The following is a 24,501-nucleotide window of genomic DNA, read 5'->3' on the forward strand; positions in this document are numbered from 1 at the left end:
CCGTGCTGGGATTGATGCATCATCTTGGCACTTTAACTGCTTTGAATCCATATTTGAGTGTGCAGAGATCTTATTGGTTGCCATTGTCACATTTTAACTCCAGTGTTCTCTTTGATTTTAGCTAATCTCATCACATAAATATCACAACGTATGGATTTAACACGGACTGGATATTAAATTCCGCCAAGGCTTTGAGTCAAGTCAGCACAGCTGGAATGGAGACATCAATATGTGTGTCTGTGTGTACGTGTGTGTTAATTAACACAACCTCCAATCAGACCTTATCTCTTTGATTGCATGTCGGTGTAATCATTTGCACTTGTTTTTGTGTGTGTGTGTGTTTGTTTGTGGTCATAGATGTTGGAGAGAAAGTAACCTCTGAGGAAGGATTTCCTTCATGGACAACTTCCCCGTGCTCAGAGAGAGAGAGGGCAGGATAAGCCGGCAGATGTTTGTGTGCGATCGAGTCACAGCGACACAATAAAGAGCACTGCTATAAAAAGCAATCTTGTGACAGTCCAGCGCACTCAGCTGACTGTCTGGAAACTTTTCCGTGCTTTCTTCCTCTCTCTCGCCTATTTTGGTCCCATGAAGCCATCCCACCAGTTAAGCAATTTCCTTGTGTGTATGTCAAATTGGCGACACACATTAACTCTAACTCAATTTCACTTTGTTGCTCACGAGCATAGGTCTGACTGTATTTAAGCACAGTGCCCTGCAGAAGCAGACAGAGAGATGGTTAGAGAGCAGACGGAAGAGGACGAGATTTAATGCTCAGTGACACGTGTCACAGGCTGCTTTGTCAGGGACTCACCACCGATACTACAGGCGTTTCCTCGGATGTTGATGGTGGCGCACAGAATCCTGATGCCCGTGCCATTTCTGATCAAGTGATGCTGCCAACACAGTCTGTGTTTTTGTGTTGGAATATTTTATTTTGACTTTAACCAGTTGAGTGAGAATTGAGCCTCCGGCAGAGAGGGGAAAAAATAACTGGGACTGGTATTTTGGTTCAGACCAAGTGGCAACCTCTGGTCTCAAACCATGAAGCCCATGCTGAAGTGTTATAAACTGCAATTCATTGAGAATCCTCTTGAGGCTGGCTGCAGAAACACCGGAAACCACATAGACACCAATTCAAAGAAGACAATCTTTTCAGCATTAATAAACATGTTTACAGCCTGGTTCAAAAACGCGTGTAGTCGGCACACACTGTACGGGGGGGTGAATGTTTTCTAACGCGATGGTTCAGTAGATATTAATATTACAAGTTTTTGCCCAAATAAGGCCATGACTGACTTGACTCCCGGACGGGAACACATAGCTGTTGACTCGGAGGCTCAAACTCCACCTCTTTACGTCACACTCTGCCTGGTTGACTTCCGCATTTCCAATATGGCTGCCGCCGTCGATTGGCTTCAAAACAGTGCTCAGGAACAGATGGGTGACGTCACGAATACCACATCCATTATTTATACAGTCTATGGTTCAGACAGAACTGCTTTTCAGGTTGCAAAAAGTGGCCCATGTGTGAGGACACTGAACCAATCAAGCAAACAACTTCTTACATGTCTAAATCCACTTTTAAATTGGTATTGGATTACAAATGAACCTTCTGTGTGTTCAAGAGAAAGTATTTCACCCATCAATCTCTGCTTGTGGTTTGTTCTCTCTCTGTTCAAGTTGACTCCAGCTTGTGAAGACACTGATAAGACAAAAATATGTCCTGTGGGTAACAAAGCAAAGACTAAGTGTAGATGTATCTCTCATGTCACTCATCTTTCCCTCCTTTGTGTTCCTGGATACACTTTTAACCCCTCTCCCTAAGAGCTGCTCACTTTCTTCATCTTCTCCGTCATCTGCTGTTGCAATCTTTCTGTCACTCTTTCCTTTTTTTCCCTTTTGTATCTACTCCCCTTCCACCCTTGTCTTTCTATACCTCCGTCGTGTCCTTCCTTGCTGACAGAGAGCGATGAGAGTTGACTCAGCTGGCCACCACTGTAGACAAACTCCGCTCTCTTTTCCTCTCTGTGTTTACTTTTGTCTCTCAAACAGTCAAACGGCGCACAGAGAATATCTGTTAGTAATTGGCAGCCAGCAGCCTCTGATTTAAAAAAAAAAGGCCTCACATTCATCTCTCGGCTTTTTTGAGCTTTGCACTCCTTTTCTTCTCCCCCTTTTTATCCTTTGTTGGTCTCTTTATATCTGTCCTTTCTTTTTGTCAGTGCCCATCCTCTTTTTGTTTGTTGTTTGAGCCACAACCCAGCATAATATTATAGTTCTGGCTTAGTATACTATAAATCAAGTGAACACCCTCTGTCCATGTGGGAAACAAACTCTTTGATACAAAAGACTTACAAAGCTTGCTAACAGTCACTTCCTGGTTTCCTGGTTTCCTGGTTTCGTCCCTGTTGATTTGGATGTTGCCAAATTAGCTCATGCCCATTGTATGAGCGCAGGCCGGCCCTGTATGAACCCATAGAAACAAACAACCGTCCATTACAGCTTCTAATTGAAATAATTTGACGGGAATGTGGTTGATCGTGGGTGGGCTGTATCATCTGGATAGCTTTGGGTGTCAACCAAACCCACTCCCAACCCTTCCCCCCGAGAACCCCAGCCATTGTGTCGCCATGGCTACGGGCCAAACCAGAGGCGGGGCATCTGTCTTCCACCTGGTCGTACCAGCTGCTCGGGCACTGCCATGGCATGCCTCGAGTTAGTGTGGGAGAATGTGCGCTTGTGTGTGTTTGCCAGCTACCTCCATCAGGCAGTGAGTGGTTCACACTTGTGTGTGTGTGTGTTTGTGTGTGTGTGTGTGTGTTTAGGTGCAGAGGAGTGTATTCCAGTGTGTTGGTGTATATTGTACACTTCCTCTTCTGTAGTCTTTCTCTATCTGTGCTCTCTGTGACCCCGCAGTTATGTAATGTAGTCTAAAGTGGCTCTGTTTGAGCACCAGTGTTATTAATAGATGTTATTTGAGTGCAGTACACCAAACCTGCAGCCCACATATAGAAGCATATGATATGTCTACTCAGCTGGGTCTGAAGACTACAAAGCTGTAGCTACTTTCTTCTTTCATTGACTTACATGTAGAGGGTGGGTGGTTTTTTTTCTCCTTTTAGCTCTTCTCATTGGAAAAAAAAAAACTTCTGCTTCCTGGTTTTATGCTATCATTTACCAATAGACAAGACATAATGTTAAGTTCTCATTCATCTCCCTCACAGGTATCCCTTTCTGTAAACAGATACTGCAGGACAGGATACTTTGTGTACTGAAGTCTCTGACTTTCAGCTATCTTTTTTGTCTGGTGCAAAGCAGCTTAAAAGGACACTACCTTCTGTAGCAATGACCAGATGTGAGCATGTGGGTAACGGCCACAACAAACCATTCTGAATGCAGCAACCTGTGGTGATTTGTTTTCATATAAGCAACAGGAGAAGTAAGACTAAAATCAGGACCTAGTTCAGAGGAACAGGTGGACAGATACTCAGAGGGACACAACAAAGATTCGCATGAGCCATGTCAAGAGTTCATCTGTAGAATGACTTGCCTTCTTAATGTGTTTGAGACCATCAGTTGTGTTGTTCAGAGGTAGGGTTAGTACACAATGGATAGCCGTATTTGACTACTATTGTAACCCATTTTATGGCAAAACCAGATTATTTCATAGATTTGATGTCTTCAGTATTAATCTACAATGTCAAAAATAATTAAAATAAATAAAAAACATTGAATGAGAAGGTGTGTCCAAACTTTTGACTGGTAGTGTATGTCTACTTATGATAAATCTGTAAGAAATATTTTGTCTCCTTCTCATCTCTAATGCCAAAGACGACTTCAGTTCTGTCACATTGAAACTGGGACATCCTGTCAAAGCTCCTCAAAACACCAAACCCATTCTGTTGACTGCAAAAGATGCCGATTCAGTCAATCAAAGCTCAGGCAGAGTAAGGTCAGAAATTGAGCAACGATGATGTCTTTGATGTTGCAAAACTTTTCAGTTAGGGAGTCTTGGGTTAAATAAATGTCAAAAAATGTATCTTCCTCATTTTCCTCTCCATTGGCGCCATTTAATGAGTCATATCACGACTATGAGGCATTAAATAGCACTGGGGACTAGGTCATGTCTCAGTTGCAGTGTGCGATCATGCACATGTGCCTGCACACCCTTGGCGAGCACATCTGCTAAATGTCACTATGTATACTCCACAGCTGTCCCCTTACTCTGACACACACACACACACACACACACACACACACACACACACACACACACACACACACACACACACACACACACACACACACAAGCACACACACACGCACAAACGCTGTAGAGTTGAGTGTTGAATAGGGTCAAGTTAGAGCTGTGTGGTCTGTAATTCCCTGACCTCTGTATGACTTTAACAGCTCATTTTCCCCTCTTCATCCTTTAGTTGTTTTATTGTTTTATTCCAGCTTGTTTGGGACTTCACTCATTTTCACTTTGTCTCGCTCTGCCTCTCTTTTACACACAAACACACACACACACACACACACACACACACACACACACACACACGCACACGCACACGCACACACATGCACACACAGATGGAGGGCAATGTTTTCTCCCTCTCTGTCCAGTCCAGTCTTTTGGCTCTTGAATCAGTCATGCTTGTTGTATTTGGTGGGCAGCAGCCAAGTCTGTCCCTGTGGACCATTACAGCACGCTAGGAGAGCTGAATGAGCCGGCAGGGAGGAAGAGAGGGAGGCTAAATGGGAAACTGAGCTAAAAGATGGAATGAGATATAAAAATATAAAGAGAAGAAGAATGCTGAATGAACAACACAGAGATGTAAAGGGGAAAGAAAAAGCATTGAAAGAGTGTATGGGGAGGCGTGAAAGCCCCACTGCTCTTACTTTCACTTTTGCTCCTGTCAGCTGTGGTTTTACTCCTTCTCTTTTCTCCCTCCTCAGTTTCGTAGGTGGATTCCCGACTACAGGCCTGTACTAAAGCCAGGGACTTTCCTCTGGCACCTCCCCAAATAAAGAGTCAGCAATCTGGGCGAAAAAGTGGTTGCCTCACCTGGAGATGGAGAAATGAGTGGGCAAGAGCTGGATGAGAGGAGTTAGTTTTAGGTTCGGTTCTGAAAAACAGTAATGTTGTCTTTGTTCATTGTAGAAGAAAACTTTGGGACACAGACTGGCAGAGAGTGAGTTACAGAGTGCTTCTTAAACCACTTCTAATAAGAATTCTCTGTGAGCCACCTCCTTGTCACCTCTCTCAAGCGGTCTCTGAGTATGTGCGTATGCGTGTGCAAAATTGAACTCCCTCAAGTTTTAGATACAAGTAGTTTTAACTCAAACCTCATCCATCAGGATGTCTCTCTCTCTCTCTCTCTCTCTCTCTCTCTCTCTCTCCAGCTCTCAGCAGAGGGCATTACATTTAACCTCATGCCAGGAAAAACAGAGTTCTGCCTCCCGGACAAACACAAATAGAGTCCAGCCGTGTTAAACTAACAGCAGAACCCCCTCCAGACCTACACATCACATACCACAACACCATTAGAGTCAGAAGCTAGACATTGATTTTGATATTTTTGACTCAAACCCAAAGTTCATTTCCCCCCCCACATACTTTTTATTCCTCTCTGAAACTATCCTGTCATGTTGAAATGACACACACTCAGACACACTCCTTTCTCCTCCTCCCTAACTCCTGCACTGTGTGTTATGAGGTTGCTATGCCAATGTCTGTCCAGTTAAAGATGATGTACCGCCTGTGTTGCAGGATAAAACTAGACTGTGTGTGTGTGTGTGTGTGGGTGTGTGTGTGTGTGTTTGTGTGTGCGTGTGCGTGTGTGCAGAGGTTCTTTGACACAAACAGATGTATTGAAATACTTGCCGGCTAACACCAGCTGACACAAACGCATAAAGTTGGTGAGGGAGAGGAGGGTTATATTGAAGGGCAGGATTAGGGCGGTCATGTCAGGAATGTGCCTCCTCCTCGCTTCTACAGTAACCAGGAACAACACACACACACACACACACACACACACACACACACACACACACACACACACACACACAAACACAAACACACACACACACACACACACACACACACACACACACACACACACACAGCTCAGACTAACATAATATACCTTTCCTTGACTTTGCACTTGTGACCTTGTTACACAGTTTGTTACAGACGCTTACAGAGAGGATGGTAATATTGGAAATCTGAGTGTTTTATTGCAGAAGTCGACTTTATACCTTTTTTAATAGCCAGAGCTGATTATTAGAGGACAAAGAGGAGAAGGGTTTCATTTAGGGTGGGAAAACTTGTTATCATTTAGGGGGGCATACACATTGCTTGACAGTAGCCACACTGAAAAGGCTGCCTGCAGTGTCTGCAGACATTATTTGTTTGTTTTGTAATCGGCCTTGTGAGCCAAGTTATTGGCTGGTGCTTAATCTTTCAAAATGCCATTAATCGGCCCAAGTGGTCTGTCCTGATTATATAACTGTCACTACTTTAATAATGATTTAAATACTTCAAGCCTCGTAGCTCTCTGGAGAAACAGACACAAAGAATGATGAAGAAGTAATTCATAATAAAAACAACTGGCCAGTGGCTATCGGCTAAAATGCCATAAACATAAGTGTCGGCCCTAATTTTCTTTCACAATTATTTTTTATTGATTTTGCAATTACAGTGCATGTAAGCATTGGCAGTGTAAAAAAGGAGATACAAAGAGTGTGTGCACCAATGGCAGTACTTCAATACAACGTAATACAACAATTTTACTGATCTTTTCATGACCATAACCCAAAGCCCCTCCCACCCAAACCTCACATTACTTACATAAGAAAAAAAACAAAAAAAACAAAAACAAAACAACAACGATCCTTAACTAAATAGTTGAAAACCCCCCAGTTATAGACAAATAATTAAATAAAGATACGTCAGCCCTAATTTTCACAATTTCTGCATGTCTACTTTTTACACTTATTAACTTAAACTGAGTACTTTCTGATTTCTGACTGTTGATCCTACAAAATAAGGCATCAGTCTGAGCTCCAGTAAACTGTGAGTGACAGATTTTTACTGTCTTCTGTTCTGAAGGTTTAAAGTCCAAACAAGAAGAAAAATTGAAATGAAGTCCAAGTGTGTTTGTGTCTCAGGGTGGAGCCATTCATCTCACTGGAACACTAAACTTACAAGACCTCGATGTGAACAGAGAACTATGCTACACGGTGCCACTCACTGATTAGACACACACACACATGTACACACACACAAGGCCGACCACTGCTGTAAATCTCTCTAAACCACGCTATAAAAGCTCATTTTAAACACCATCTGCATTCCTCGTTCCTTTACAACTGCCAGACGTTGTTTGTGTGTGTCTCTCTCTCTCTCTCTCTCTCTCTCTCTCTCCCTGTGTGTGTGTGTGTTCTGTCATAACCCCCCCCTCCAAAAACAAATCTCCTCTCAATCAAGCCACCAAGCTTCCTATTGTTAAGAGAAACCTTTTCTTAATTTAAAACATCTGCGTCGCCAACCAAGCGATGCAGTGGTTTGCCAGTCTCTACCATTTTGTGCCCTGTGCTCATCCTGACTTTGTTTACGTCAATTGCTCTCTTTCTTTCCTCTCTCAACGTTTCTCTTTCAGTCGTGGGTGTTTGTGGTTTGAGTAAGAGCTGAGTAAGGTTTTACATTTTTGCTTTGAGCTGGAAATATGGAAGGGGTGAGACACTGTTGAGAGGGAGGTGAGGATTTTAAGTAAAAGGAGGAAACAACAGGAGAAGGAGAGTGTCAAAACAAAGAGAAAGGGAAGGGAAAGAAGCTGAAAGAGGAGGAAAAAAATCAAGAGAAAACAGAGGGGGAGATAGAGAAATGAAAGAGGCGGAGAAGAGGCAGGCATTTGTGGCTAGGAATGGTTTGGCACAAATTACACTGAGGTGTGGTTTTGGCCTGGCTCCCATTAGCCTCTTGTGTTACGTCTATTACAAACATCTGCACACCCACACACACACACACAGACACACAGACACACAGACCAACACACACTCACTCACTTACTCTCTCTCACTCTCTCACACACACACACATGGCGGCACAGTCAAAACAGACCCACATCTTAACCACCAAAGAATTCCTCCGCCATAATTCTGGTCCTTCCCAAGAAAGATGGAAATCACTCATCTCTCTCTCTCTCTCTCTCTCTCTCTCTCTCTCTCTCTCTCTCTCTCTCTCTCTCTCTCTCTCTCTCTCTCTCTCTCCCTAAAAGATGCTATTAGAGGCACCAGTGGCCATGTAATCACTTTGGCTCTCCCACAGGAAGACGCACACATACACACACTTTGCACACACACGTTCCTACCTTGGTAATTACAGCTAGCTACAAGATTAGGTCCTATGCGCTGTAATCCCAGTGAATGGTGGATGTAGTCAGTAAATGCTGGGTCAAGCTGCGCTGCAAAATGTCACATCAGGAGAGGAAGTGAGTGTTTTATGGTCTTCATTTCTCCAATCTATTAATTGACACCTTTTTAATGCGTCTGATTTCGATTAACTCTGCGCACACAATTGCATTCTTGCATGTATTCGCTGCACGCCAGCATACTGCTACACATGCAAATTGATAGACTGTCTGGCACACTTTGTATGCACACACACTTTCTCCCATACAAACACACCTACCCCCCCAACTCCTACACAAACACTCTTCTCCCCAGCCGATCTCTTCCTGTGTTTGTATGTGCTCCACTTCTTTCTCTTCAAAGCCACATACACACTCCATAGATGATAGCATCTGTTCCCCCTCGCTGCATTGAGCACTCTTCCCAGTCTGTGTTTAGTTTGCCACCTTCCTATCAGATAAGGCTAGCTGCACGGTAGCATGGCTCACTGTGTTTCTCGGTGGCTTTAAAGCAGGAGTGTCAAACATGCGGCCCGAGGGCCAAAATTGGCCCGCCGGAGGTTCCAGTCCGGCCCACTGAACAACTTTGCAAAGTAAAAAATGACAGAGAAGACATTAACTGCATTTTTTAAATAAATTAATTACTATTTTAAATTTGTCCTCTGGGATTCGCATGAAATCATAGTCCTGATGGAGCGCACCTGAACGGCACTCCGGGACTTTTTTTTTCTGAAAGTGAGAAAATATATTACTTGCTGTTTGCATAATCTGGTTGAGATTCATAAAGACTTTTTAGAGCACTATCAGAAGATCCAATTAGCACTAAAGTTTACATATATGTAAACTTGTCCAGTAGGGACCGTGGATCCACAATCTTCGAAAGGAGCCACATATTGTACTCGTGCTTACTATACATGTGCATACGTCATAGGTAACTACTAGCGCTACACCCCTGCATAAAACATTGTCTAGCAAACAAACTGTCCATGCTGGAGCTGAGGGGTACATAATAATGAACTTTAACTTGTTCATTATTATAATCTCTGTTCTTTTGCTGTAAACATTACACCCTGTGTCGGGTGAATGGGAAACCTGTGTGCTTGGTGTTCGCAGCAGGTTTCAGGGCTTAAAGAGTAAAATATTCAGTCTCCTCTGCCGACCACTGCTTTGCCTTGGAATCCATTACCAACTTTTCCAAAGCTTGATCTGTAAGGCAACTGGACTGGTAGTTACTCTCTTTTGTTTTTTTCGCTATAGGACAATGTTGGAAAAATGTTCGGTTTGTGTTTTTTTTGTCATGGTAACCCGGCCCCCCGCCGCTGACGTAAGCGGTCGCTGTTCTAGTCCAGCAAAGAGTTGGAGCTGCTCTGGAACCAGTTTTCCGGGCCGGGAGCTGGTTCGCTCGTAGTCGAAACACAAAAAACTGGTTCTCAATTGTAGAAAGAGAGTTCATTAAATGTTAACATTTACATAATGTACTTTTTTGCACTAAAACAAAGGGAAAAATTTGAGTTGTCGTTATTTATAGGTCATTATGTTATGATTTTGCTGGTCCGGCCCACTTCAGATCAACTTGTATGTGGCCCCTGAACTGAAATGATTTTGACACCCCTGCTTTAAGGGTTAGCACTAAAGTTGCCCCTGCTGGAAGAGTGTGCATGGTTCTATTCTTATATGCACACATTCATAGCTATATAAATATTAAATCCAGTCTTCAGTGTATTCACTTCATGTCTTTAACATTAATATCCTCTCAGCAGTCTTAAATGTAAATGTGTAATATTGTTTCGGTTGAGATATCCCATAAGGGATTTGTGTTGCGCTTCAGTGTAAGAGGAAGTCTTTTCTCATTTGAATGGCGACACTAAAAAGGCATTCAATTGGAAAGCTCTATCTTCCAGTCTCATCTTATTGTATATGATAATGTTGTGGTGCAGTTTCTTCCCCCGTTTGCAAGACAGCTGATAAAATCAGTCATAGTAAAGCACCTCTCTGGATGCAGTGCTTTTCACACGTGCATGCCTGTGTGTGTGTATATGTGTGTGTGTAATTGCATGCAGATGATTGAGTTAGTGTGATTTAGTGATGGTCGGAAGATGAAATGCCGCCGCTGCTGCGCCGTGTCTAGCGACTCGCTACACACACTTATCTGACGGCTGCTAGCTAAAGGCATTTAATTTGGAGGGAGAGGGGAGGAAGGAGAGGTAGAGGTGGGGGGGGGGGGGGGGGGGGGGGGGAGGTGAATACATGAGGGAGAGGAGAGAGGAGGAATGCATCGTAGGGATAGACTGAAGGTGCAAGACATATGTAGATATAAAGGGATGGAGCAATGGCTTTGTAATTTCAGAGTGAGGACTAAGAGGCTTGAGCAGTGATGAATAGGTTTAATTTACTGTTAAAGCAGCTTCCTCTTCTCTCTTTGTTGTTTACACTCTATGGTATGCATGCATGTGCGCTGGGGGAATCATACCACATGTGGCTTACGCCTTTGTTCCTCTCCTCTCCTTGTTTTTTCCTGCCTCCTCTTCCTCCACAGACTGTTGCATCTGTGTTAGTGTGTCTGTGTGTGCCTTTTGTAAACGTGTGTGTGTGAGTATGTGACCTTTAGTAAGCTCTGCTGGTGAAAGGCCACAGGCTCACACATGAATAACCATGGTGCAGACATGCGGGTGAATACCCAGGCCAGTCGATCAGAGTTGGCATAGCAAGTAACCTGATATGACAGGATGCTGCGGATTACACGGCCTCATATTTGAACACACTGACGAGTGCTTGAAGATCTTTAATAAAAGCTGCCAGGTGCGGCTTCAAAAGTAGTCCAAAAAGCCTGATTTAATATACACTCTCGCAACTGATAAAGAACGTGCACTTGAAAGTAAAATCCTTTTCTGACCAAATCTCAGCCCAGCTCATAACAACTTTTTAAAAATGAACAAGAGACAGCCACGGCAGTTAAAGCCTATCTGAGGTAGAAACATCAAAAAGATAGAAATAGATGACTTTTGTAAGAATCATCTTTTAATGGAGCAGTAGAAATGATAGATGAGCGCCTGAGAACCCATAATTCTTTGTGCTTTTAAGCACTTGAAGATGTGTGTGCATTAGTGTCAGTAAAGTTTGGTGGAGTTTGAAAGATTTTCAAGAGAGGTGTGTTTCTTTTTTTTTTGTCAGAGAGCTGCTTGCAGGTGTGATTCATGCTTCACATGATCTCATCGTTTCCCATCTTTTCTTTCTGGAGGATATCTAATCTAATCTATTGGGTGCCAATATCTGTTTTTTTTAGAAATGTCAAAAAGTTTTCTCTACTCCATGCAAAGCTTCCTTTTGTGCAAAATCTATGCACTTCTTTGGAATTTCACACCAATAAAGCTTTTTCAAGCCAAAGTAAAGAGACTAAAGTTCATGGTTGCATCTGTTCTCATTCCCAGACCTTAAAATAACCCGCTCCAGACACACACTGTGTTTTGATTGCAGCCACAATGACATTCCTCTCAGCATGTGTATGTGTGGGTGTATATATGTGTTTGAGTGCACGCCTCTTCCATCATTGTCACCATCGCTCTTTGTCTGTCTTGATGCTGTTGAAGGAACGGCTGTTTGCTCTCGGACTGTCTGACCCACATATGGTTCAGTTTTACTCTGAGCTTTTCTATACGTCTGCAGCATGTAATATGTGTGTGTGTGTGTGTGTGTGTGTGTGTGTGTGTGTGTGTGTGTGTGTGTGTGTGTGTGTGTGTGTGTGTATGTGGGTGATAGTGGTGCTGGGGGATTTGTCCAATAGATGTATCAGGGCGATCACTCACTCATGTGTGATGCTCCATCTGCTCCCATCTTCTAACTCGTACACACATAAAACATAAATCCAACAACACAAACACACACACCACATCACATTGTAGATATGGCTGAAAAAAGAGATGAAACATCATCTATCTATTCCATGAGTTTTTCCACATATCTTGGGAATTCTCTGTCTCACTTGCTCATCCCACCGCACCGAGACTGCATGTTTTTTAGTGTGTGTCTGTGTGTGAGGGCACAGGCTCAAGTGTTTCATGCTCCTCCTGTATTCCTGTAAGGTTGAAAACACTAAAAACACACATACACACACTCAGTTAGAGGGGGAAAAGTACCTCCTCTCATGTTTCATGCCATCCGAGAATAATTGATGAAATTGTTTTGTATCTTGCCGTGCTCGAGTTCTGCCGGGCTCACCGTGCGATAGGGATTGAGTGATTTCAGCCTGTGTATCTGAACGCTGCTGCTGCTGATAGAAAACACAGCTTAAAGAGGGACACAGAGGATATGGAAGACGGTTACATGAAGCCGCCATTAAGTTCTTTCTGCTGAGCCCAATTCATTGAGTCAGACTGTTGTAAGAGTTTATTCAACAAGAAAACTGGGATCTGCCTTATAGGACAGGGTCAATGTGGAGTATGTGAAGCTTTGTGTTGGATTTTTATTGTTAAGATCTAAATTTCTCAAACACTAACTCTCGGGCTCTTACACAACTGTTATGGCCCTTTTCCATCAGCCCGTCTTAGCCCTACTCTACTCGACTTGACTCTACTCGGTTTGTGTTGCGTTTCCCACGGGCGCGGTACCTCGTGTCAGATACCAGTTTTTCGTACCTGCTTTGCTCTGGTTTCAAGCGAGCTGAGCCGATACTAAAGGGTGACGTCGACTAACTGCCGGCCACTGATTAGTCAGAGAATATCGTCACCGAATAGTCATGATCGCGACACAAACACAGGAATCAAACCCGCCATTTTTAAATATTTCTTCTCCCGGCCTGCAGCCTTCTTTTGCTTTCCTCTCTCGCTCGGCCTGCAACAAAAAGCCACAGATCGAGCAGCAAGTACACCATTGCCTCCATGTCCTCCATTGTTTGTGATTTTTGTGTTTGTGTCGCGTTCACAGTTTCGTGCAACTGTGTTATGACGACCCCGCCCACCGTGATTCGGTACTCGGGCTGGTGGAACAGGCACCCAAACCAAGTAGAGCCGAGTCGAGTCGAGTAGGGCTGGAACTGTGTAGTGGAAAAGGGCCATTAGTTAATCTTAAATAACAGATACAGATGGCCCCATTGAACTTTTTCTTTCTTGTCCATACTGGCTGTAAAGCTCACAATCAGGAGATGCTTTCACACATGCACACCACGATTTAAGATTTCCTGACTTCATCTGGGTGGGCTGCATGTGTGAACGCAAACGTTAACATTTTTCAGCCTGACTTAATCCAGATCTCCTCCGGCCGTAAAAAGTCTGCAAGAGGTCAGAATGAGCCAGTAAGCCAGGGAAATTAACCCAGAGGGAGTACGCAGTGTGATGACATCATGCTGCGAGCCAAGTTTCTCCACTTAATACTCTCTACTGCTCGCTTCCAATGTCGGTATTGTGTTCTACCGTTGCCTACATTACACAAATGTTCTTGTAAGGTGATGTAGGGATATAAACACAGAAATGTCACCTTTTTTTAATTTCCTCCTCCTGCACACGTGACCCAGCCCTGTTTAAACCAGATAGAGAATAGGGAGTTGTGAGAGAGACAATCTGCCGCCGTGAGGTGCATGGTGCAAACGGCACAGGTCCTGAATGTCCTGAAATGGACACAACATTTCAGGAGCTTGTGTGTGAAAGAGGCTAGAGCTAACAGTCAGCTGAAGGAATAATGTCACCATAATGGCCTCTCTGACATCTTTCAGACACACTACAAGATCTTCATCAAAAGAAAAAGGGAAGAGAAGGAGAGAACTCACAGACTTGACAGACACTTGTTCTGTAAGAGAGGGGTTCTCCTCAGCTGTTGCAGCCTCTTGTATATCACTAATACAAATTAAACATGTAGAATCTGCAGTCTGAAGTAAGACAAAGGTTTGGTACTTTAGTGGAGTCATTCCAAGTGCTGCTCACTTTTTCACCCACTTCATCGCTCCTTCTCACAATCCAACGACTGCAGCACCCTGTCACCTCTCTCTCTCTTGTTCATGACCCTCATGCTGTTTTCCTTCATTTCCTTTTGTTCATGAGAGGGCCACACTGACTTCTCTTCTTTGAGCAGGGGCCCCTGAACACACACAAACACACACATACATGCGCGCACACACACACACACACACACACACACACACACACACACACACACACACACACACACACACACACACACACACACACACACACACACACACACACATGGACGGACACATGCAAGCACAGAACATGCACATGGATACAGGGTCCCCCTTTACATCAAAGTCAGGAATGTGGGGCCTGCTACCATTTAGCAGGGCAGACCTAGTTATGTCAAGTTCACCTCTCTATAAAGTTGTGTGTGCTTGAGCTGATGTGTGTTCCTACATGCTATTAGTGAGTCAAGTATGCTTTATGTTCACTCACATCCTGCAAACCTGCTTTGAAATGTCAAAGCTATTACTCAGGCGTCATGCTTGCACCGGTGTGTTATGGTTCTCTGTCAGACACGGGAACACCTGGACCATTTCATTCCCTTTCTTTTCATGAGCCGCTAATTCATTTTTTTTGTGGAGTCTTTGAATTCCCTCCTTATCACGTCGCCTCGATTTTTACCTCCTGTTCTTTCATTTTAAATTCCTGCACATAAAGCAAAATTCCGAACAGGAAGTGCTTCTTTGAACAGTGCTTCCTCTTCTGCTCTTCCGTCCTACTTCAGCGCCTTTTGCCCTTCTTCACTCTTTTGCTCTCTTTTCCTTTTTAACCCATCCCTGCAGTAGAAGACACACAAATGATGATCTCCGTCCCTCCCTGCCTCCTCGATTCGCTCTTTCATGTACACAAGCTCCATCAGTTGTCACTGGCGGCCATGACAGGCATCATTCCCAATGACGTGCCACTGCCTTATCACCCAGCTCTCTCACCTTCATACTGCCAGCCACCACTATCACCAGCTAGCTATCCTGTGTGTCTATCAGAGTTAACCAGGCCTGCCTGGCACAGATAAACCTCAGCATTAGGGACTTTTGGGTAGATCTGTGGGTTGAGGGGGGTGTTAATGCACTGAAAGAGCAGATTACAAAAAAAAAAAGACTTGCTGGAGGATGATGTTAGTAGTTGGGATGCTCTCCTGATGTGTTGGTTTTCTTCCCTTTCAGTCTGTTTTCTCATCCAGGAATTATGCAGGGTTTTTGAATATCAAGAGGCATGTTGCAGACGAGGGGCAACCTCCAGTCTAAAAATATGAGCCCAATGTGGAAGTGCTAAAAACTGCAGTTCATCGAGGATCCGCTTGAGGCTGGCTCCGGAAGTGCGGGAAGTCACATACACATGAATGGCAAAAAGACGATCTTTACAGCCGAAATAAACATGTTTACAGCCTGGTACAAGAAACAAGTGTTGTCTGGATAGCTCATTTCTCGATCGGCACACACTGTAGGGGGTGAATTTTTTTCTAACGCCGCAATTTCAAAGATATTGAGATTACGATTCTTCCAATGAGAGGCACAGCTGCCTGTGGGAACACTGCAGCTGTTGACTAGGAGGCTCAAACTCCGTCTCTTTACGTCACAATCGCTCGACATCAGCAATATGGCTGCCGACGACGATTGGCCTCAAAACAGCGCTTCAGAAACAGATGGGTGGCGTCATGGATACTACGTCCATATTTTGTACAGTCTATGGTTGCAGACTGGGAGAGTCAGGTATGGTAATAACATCTCCTGGGATTTTAGGGAATTTAAGTGAATTTTAGAAATGGGCCACTCCAAACAATGTGCTTGACATTACATTACAACTTGTTTCACTCATTAAGTGCATAACACAGTATATGAGTTATTTTCAACAATGTAGGGCCACTTCTCTCAAGAGAGCATTATTTTAGTGGAAAAATCTTCTGACTGATTTGACATCTTTTATTTCCAGTTTTGCTGAGCTGACGGCATTTGAGCCTTAACAATCCAGGAAGTAATAACAATTGTAGGACATTATGGCTCTCTGGGTAGCAGTTCTCAAACATCAGGTTTGAAGTTTAACATCAGGGCCATTTAAAGGAAGTACTATAGTTTTTCTCCTCTTGCATTTTATTCATCTGCTAGTCTTTGCCTGTGGCTTCACTCCTCATTATTCCCCCGCTCTTACGCTGTCTGCTTCGTCTCTATTCTCTCCTCCCCTCCCTCTCAGTGCTACTCTACATCCTTACTTAAGACAGAGCCTCTAATGTGTTTAAGGTCTGTTAATGTTACATTACAAATGTCGACAAGAGCGGAAGAAGAAGAGATGGGTTTTTCCTGAAAACACAAGCACCGCATCACTCTATGAATCCATCCATCAAGCACTTAGTGGAAAGCTAAGCAATACAGAGGAGACAATGAGACAGCAGCAGCGTCTCCCATCATCACTGACTGCTGCATTGATTTCTACACTGAGTTAACGCACACACACATATTGACATGCAGCTGAGAATGTATACGTGTTAATGCATGCCAATACACTACAGTAGGTGCTTGTTGATACATGAAAACACACACAGATATGAAAAGTGCAAGCTCTTACTGGAGAAGCTCTAAAGCCTCTCAAATCTACAGCTACCCCAGTCAAACTGATGATAAGAGTCTAGAGCTTGTTTCCAACACAAACTTGCTCAAGTTGATTCAATTAGACAAATGTCCATCCATCCATCTCTCCATCTGTTTAGTTTCTACGATCCATAATCCTTTGTTCTCTCCATGGTCTCCGTACTCTCTAAGCGGTCTTGGCTGCGGCGCCTGTGGAAGGAATTGATTCGAGGCGATTTATTACCTGTTGTTTTCACACGTCACCTACTCCCACTCCCCCACTCTTCTGTTCCCTCTCCTTCTCACCATTCTCACTCTCTTCACATGTTTTTTGAAAAAGTGTTTGAACTGCATCCCTAGGAGAAAGAGAGAAAGTTAGAGGAAGATAGAGAACGAAACCAGCGAACTGTAAGGAAACTAAGACGGGTGGTAAAAATATAAACAAAGCATTATTCAACCATTTTCAAGTGTTTGAGTCTCTGTTTCAAACGTGGTTTTGGGATCTAAATGGACAAAGAGATTGAAACTCTGAGGAAACAGTCGTTGTGCATTTGGGATTCTACAGACTGGAAGAAGCACAGAGAGGAAAGCAGATGGATGAAAACAGAAAATAGGAAGGCTGACAGAGAGACAGACTTTCATTCTCTGTATTATTGTGTATTTTTCTGTGCAGCAACCAGCCTAGGCTGGGACTGGTCATTAGCCAGTGAACTGGACTTGGGTGTCTGGTCCAGAGAGGGATTTGGCTGCCAACTGAAACCTTTCTTTTTTTCCTCCAAAGAGACAGAGAAGGAGAAAATGATGCTGTGAGCCCAGAGAACAATAACTACTCTTTAAACCTCTGTGTGCGTCAGCCAGCATTTTTCCTTATTCTGGTTGTCTGTACTTGAAAACTATGTTGTCCTGTGTGTGTGTGTGTGTGTGTGTGTGTGTGTGTGCGATGTGTGATTGGTGATTGTGTGTTTGGGCTCATCTAATGCAAGCCATCCGTGAATGAAATGTATCCTTTGTTTACAGGCCCATTATCTAGATAATAACATCCATATTTCCTCTCATCTCCAGTGCTTTATCACAGCCTTATGAGCTCTTTCTAGCCATCTTTGTTGCCTACCTCTCTCTGGCACATTAACACTCACGCACAAACACACACACATACACACACATATATGCAGTAAGAGATAATGGGATTGTTGCTCCTGGTTTCTTTTGGTGAGATTGTAAATAAATTATTTCATCGTGAAGCGTGTGTGCTCAGTGTCCACAGTAGCACCCTTTCTCTCTCTCTCTCTGTGTGCGTGTGTGTGTGTGTGTGTGCACAATGCATGTACATATCTATCAAAGCTCCTATTAGTGTGTGCATAACTATCATCTTCTATGTGTGTGTCATTTTTCATCTTATCATTTTCATCTCTTCTGGTGTGAACCTATTTGTCTGTATGTAACTTTTTCTCTGTGTGTGTATGTGTGTGTGTGTGTGTGTGTGCGTGTGCGTGTGTGTGTGTGTGTGTTGGGTGCATGCGTGTTGGGTGCATGTGTGCGTTCAGTATCATTTTCAAGCTCGTCATTGCCTGCTGTCCCTTCCTTGTCACAGCGGGCTGATAGCAGTGCGAGTCGACAAAGCTCAGTAATGGAGAGCTGATACTTGCCCTTCCCCCCGTCGCTCTGTGCTTTTCATTTGCTGCTGAGACGACTTTGGCTCACAGCCATCCCAACCAGCCAATCTGCTATCTTCTATCTGCACCATTACTTTCCATATCTGGGCAAATTATTCACCAAAAGCTTACAAAGAAAACGTGAGCATGTGGGTGCGTGTGTGTGTGTTTGCACCTGCTAACTTGCACTAAGAGATAAATAGTGTTTTTAGTCTGCAGGTGTATTAGATGATTAAGCTTTCATTGTAATCCATAGATGGTATCTCACTGTTACTTTCTCTGGGGCGCTATACAGAACTACAGTGTTTTCACACACCCCACTTTCTGTGATCATTTTAACGTTCAAAGTGTTTTCATTAGTTTCTCTGAGGTGCTGAATTTTGTTCTCTTTTCAACAGCTGTAATAACTCCATTATCCAGTCAATAATGCTGCTTTCATGCATTTACTTCTGTTATCATGTCGGCGTATGCAATAATGGTACCACATGCAAGACTTTTATTGACAACACATTTTAATTTGGCAATTAATGTGAGTCTCTTTTCCAAAAACTGTGATAATTTCACATTGGCTGCAACAATAACAACCACCTGTTACTGTGGAATTAAATGCAGACAGACTTTGCCACAACTAACTATCTATCTATCTATCTATCTATCTATCTATCTATCTATCTATCTATCTATCTATCTATCTATCCATCCATCCATCTATCTATCTATCTATCTATCTATCTATCTATCTATCTATCTATCTATCTATCTATCTATCTATCTATCTATCTATCTATCTATCTATCTATCTATCTATCTATCTATCTATCTATCTATCTATCTATCTATCTATCTATCTATCTATCTATCTATCTATCTATCTATCTATCTATCTTTTAAAATAATGGTTGATTCAATTAAAATTGCCATGAATGCAAAATACAGGTCTGCATTGCACTTTTACTTTCCCTGAATGCACCTGCAGTGACAGGCGCTCTAGACAGACAGTCACCTCACGGCACTCTTTGATGCCAAGGAGTTGATCCAAACTTACTAAAAGTGTCTGGGGTTTCACCAAATTGGATTAAATCAAGCTCCAGATGCAGAGCTTTTTTTACGGTGAGAGCGGCAAAAACTGCAAACGTCAAATACTAAACAGACATCCCCTGGTTGTGTTTTTGTCACTAACGCAGACCGGGGGGTAAAACTCATCAATGAAACTGAGACAGATGCATGGAGGTTCGTCATAGTCTATAAATACAAAAAGAATACAAAAGAACAACAAATAGGCATGTACAGGCTAAAATAATATGATAAAAGTGCAGTGGTGAGTAGCAGAGTTAGTTTTTACATTAAAAAATTAGTAGTTACATAATAAAAAATAGAAATATTGAATTCTGCTTAGAGAATTGTTGCATTGTATATTTACATGTATATTTACAGAGAGTATTGATCCAACAGGTATGACACTGTTATGGTTTGGTGTTCATCACCAGAGCAGATGAGCTTAATGACATCCCGTCATGTAAATAAGATAAATAACATAAAGGTATTTAGTCTATTTAATAAAAGAACAAGTTCAAGACCTCTTCTATAAGAGAGGTAACCCTGAATTACTTCTGCTGTGATCTGGCGCTATATAGAAATAAAATTAACTGAACTTCCAAGGGGAGCGGGAGGGGGGGCGTTGTTGAGGGGGCGCCCCGCCCCCCCCAGTATAATGGTAGGGGAAACACTTGGTCTAGCGCTGCATCCCAGTTTTGAACAAAGGATAAGTTTACTCCTTCTGTTTTCCCCTGTCTTGTATGTGACTTGTATGTGTGTGCTTGCAGCTCCTTCAAAATAAAAGCTCTCTCAGCCTTTTTTCTTCAGGCAGTCTCTTGTAAAAGCTTTTGTTTTGAAGAGTTTGGTGATAGGCAATGTATGAGGACCTATTTTGCTTGAAATGTCTTCACATCACTTGTACAACGTTTGACTTGTTGATGTCCGCGTCTTATTCTTTCTCTTTTCCTTTGTCTCCCTAGATCTTGGTGAACTCTGTCAGTCCTAACCGTCCAGCAGTGCTTTACGAGAAGGTGACTGTAAGCGAGGGAGGAAGTCCCCTACTGAGAGACATGCTGTTCAGTCCAGACCTACAGCAGATCTACACGTTGACTGACAAACAGGTGAGTGCAGTGTTATGGATGCATGCAACAACATGCACAAACAACAACACGCAAGTAAACAAAAACACTACATTGTCCATACAGAGTACATTTTTCTGTGCGGCTGTCGTGCCAACAACATAAATAGTAACAATTCTTGTGGATTTGAACATATGAAATTCCTACAAACGCATGCAGTCTGTGCTGTAATAATGGGTGTTTGCAGCCATCATTAGCCTCCTCATACAGCATGTGGTACGGGGCTAACAATGCCTTGTTAACACAAATGGCTCCAGTTACGTATTTTTATCACACAAATACATAAACACTCAAATACACACAAATAATTGTTTTATTGTGCGCTGCTACAGTCATTTCTGGCACAGCAGTCTAGCACCAACTGTCCAGAGCAGACCTCACCTCTATTAGCCATTAGTTGCTGTATATTTTACCCTCCTACCCACTGTACAATCACAGCATAGCTCATCCCCCACTGCATGTAATTACACAGCAACACACATGCAGCAGTAACACACAAAACCACCATGTCGGTTTGCTAATAATCAAGACATTACCCACACCCAGACATATAGGGAGTGTTATAGGTCACATGTGGTGCGTGTGTGTATGTGCCCGCGGTCATTACCAGTTCCACCGCTGGTAAAGGCCATGTCTACTTTGATGGTGAGTCGGGGGGAGAGGAAGGATAAGGGGGGGAAGGGGCGGTGGAGGAGAGCATGTCGCATCTCTGTCGCTCCCCAGGCCCAGCTGCTCCCTGAGTTTTTCTGTCTCATTAGTGTGGTGAGTGAAGGAAGCAGAGGCAGAGGGAGGGGGGTGGGGGTCAGGAACGCTAGGCTGTACATGATGTGAATATGTCTGTATTTAATAGATCTAAAACGGGCTTTGGGAAAAAGATTGTCTGATTAAAAGGGTGAGATACAGTCCGTGTCTGGGGTCTGATTTGTGTGAGTCATTTGAGGTTAAGCGATTCTGTAGCCTGCTGAACCAAAGCCTCGCCAAAACATGACATTTTAAAACAGCTTTTTTTCTTTTTCTTTCCGGAGTTTCGTTTTTCAAAATTTGTTATCTGTGACGTACATTTTGTGTTCTAACTAAACGCAAATATACCTCAGTACATCATTGTTGAATGCTGTCTTAACACAAGCAGGAATAAAATAACTTTTGCCAAATTAAAACGACCTCAAACCAAAAGATGAAAGCTAAGTCTTTCACAACAGTTTTTAATGCTTTGGTTATACACAGATGTGTTAGAGTACCATACTAAGAGCTAGTCGTGAAATAGGCCCTTAATAACTGTAACTGACAAAATGACTGCAACAAAAGTTGATTGATTTACCCTCCAAAATTCTTCTCTTAAATGCGGCTTACTGAGAATTGTTTACCTCAGTTTCCAGGTCAGTGTCGTCCTTTTGAATTTGGCATTTCCAATCATGCTGAATGGGCGCATGTCACTGTGAATAAATCAGCAATTGGCTTCAGAGATAGGAGGGAGTGAGGAGGCCAGCTGGAAGTAGCATTAGCTGCTAAGACTTGCTTTACTTGCATTTAGTACACATGTTGTCTTCTTGGATTAGTAGTGAGCTTTGAGGAGCCACTGGCATATTTAATGATACAGCTATGAGTTTTGAAGACGGTTAATTTGATGTAAGGATTTCAGACAGCAGTGTTCAGAGTAGTCTGAAGCCTCTGTCACACATGCTGTCTTGGAAATTTCTCAAAGTTTTCAGGAGCTCTGACCTCGAAATTTTTTCAAAGTTGCTTGATTATACATGTCCCTCAAGGCGTGAAGTCTTTCTCATCAGATGGGGGGAAGGTCCTCAAAGTACGCTGCGAATACTGCGGTGAAATGCTCACAGCATGACAGCAAACAAAGCAGCAGAGATCTTCGCCATAAAGACAGTTATTGCATTTATATCAGCGCCATGTGCGAAAGTACAGATCTGCAGACATTTTGTGGTCTTGGAGTTTATTCTCCTTCTTTAATCTGGATGTTTTTATTCATCCTGTTATTTGTTGTTCTTCCAGGGTTCTTGATATGAGCTTCATAACTTTCACCCCGCCACTTGTGATGAAATGTCCTAAACATTTCTCGCTGCCTACTCACCCTGACTTCTTGCAGCATTTTACAAAGGTGGCTGGGAGGCAAGAGCTGGGCGAAACATTTGGCTATTTGTGTTCACACATGCAGCCTCCCTGAGTATTTTGAGAAGCTTTTTTGAGTTCTGTGCATGTGTGAAAACAGCTTGGTATTTGTTTCTGTTTGTGAGTCCGAAGCCGCAGCAAGCAAAAAACATGAAGAGAGCTGGTTTAAAAATAATGAATAGGTGTGCTCAGGACATAAAATTAACACCCACCAAGCGCCATTGGCGGGCAAGAAATTAGTTTGGCGTGTAAAACAAAAACACACACCCGCCAGTGGCCGATGGAAAATTTTGTATTGAATGTGAGGTTCTGTTTTCATACTTTCCCCCATTTCTGCCAACTGTCAGGCTATTTTGACCCTCGCGGCGCACTGTACTTGCTTTCATACGTCGGGCTAGGCGTGACGTCAGCTACTGGAGTTCTATTCATTCCCTTTGCTTGAAGAAGCACGGCAGGAAGAGCGTTTCGAGGACCATGTGGCGACACATTCCCTGCGTGAAGCAACCACAAAAAAAAAGGATAAACAAAGAGGCAGAAGACGATCAAGAAGAGGAACAGACAGCTAAACAGAGTAATGTCACTATACAACGTTTCAAATAAAACTGGAAAATTGACGAGGCTGGCCAACCTCGGTCCTGGCTGACTTACGACGCAACAAACCACACCATGAGCTGCAGCCTTTGCTGCAGCCTTTTGCCTTATTTAAGTTGGATTTTCATTATTAAAACGTATGGTAATTATTTTAAATCAAATAAGGCATGATTTTTTTATTTGGCCGGTGATAAATATTTTTGGCTGGTAAATTGTTGGAGGTGACTAGCCAATGGCCGATGAGGTAAAAATTTAATTTTACGCCCTGGTTGTGCTTATCATCATAAAATCAAGGCAGATGGTACTAGAATAAAATAGTTGTGTTGCTGCATCTCAAGGCAGTTGTGAAAGTGTAACTCGCACACTGTGTGAGTGTGTGCCTCTGTGACTTGGTGGCCTGCTCCACTTTCTCTTGGCAGCTTCAGCAGTAAAGGGCACAAGGGACACAAGTACACGCACATTTGGTCTTAAAGACACAAAAAAGACAAGAACATACGCCCGGGCTCACGCGCTTTCATGTCCACACACGCACACAGACATACAACCATTTACACCCAAGGACGTCCTGTCTCCATCAGTCTCCTATCATGCCTTTTTTCTTTAGAACTAACCCCCACCCATGTTCACACACATTCTTCCTCTCACACACCTTCATCTCTCTGTGTGTTTGATCCCCATTAATGGTTAGCAGGCTCAGGTTAAGCAAAAAGAGGGCGGGTGGAGAAAGGGGGGTCTGCAGTTGCTAGACCTCCAAGCTAAACCCCCTTTCCAGCACTAATGACTAGAGGGGGCAATTCCCTTCTCTCACCCTCAGTCCTGCCCTCATCTTTATCCTCTGCCCTCCATCTATCCCACCATGCCCCCCTCACCAGTACTTTTATAAATCCATGCCTCGGCTGCTACACTCACACACACATACTCACATATACACACACACACATGGACACACACAGGCTCCCATGTTTCCATCTAAGCCCAAATTGAGTCCTCCCCTCTCTTCTGCCTTCTACTGATCC

At 43.2% G+C, this 24,501-nt stretch overlaps 1 protein-coding gene across 1 annotated transcript in view; it reads left to right on the forward strand.

Annotated features, from left to right (window-relative positions):
- plxna1b (plexin A1b) overlaps positions 1 to 24,501 on the forward strand; it is a 213,408-nt gene that overhangs the window by 81,547 nt on the left and 107,360 nt on the right. Inside the window, 1 exon segment of the mRNA XM_034684651.1 lies at positions 20,612 to 20,752. Within this exon segment, the coding sequence (XP_034540542.1) occupies positions 20,612 to 20,752 (141 nt within the window).

This window comes from Notolabrus celidotus, chromosome 1, assembly GCF_009762535.1.
Source record: "Notolabrus celidotus isolate fNotCel1 chromosome 1, fNotCel1.pri, whole genome shotgun sequence".
Lineage (NCBI taxonomy): Eukaryota > Metazoa > Chordata > Actinopteri > Labriformes > Labridae > Notolabrus > Notolabrus celidotus.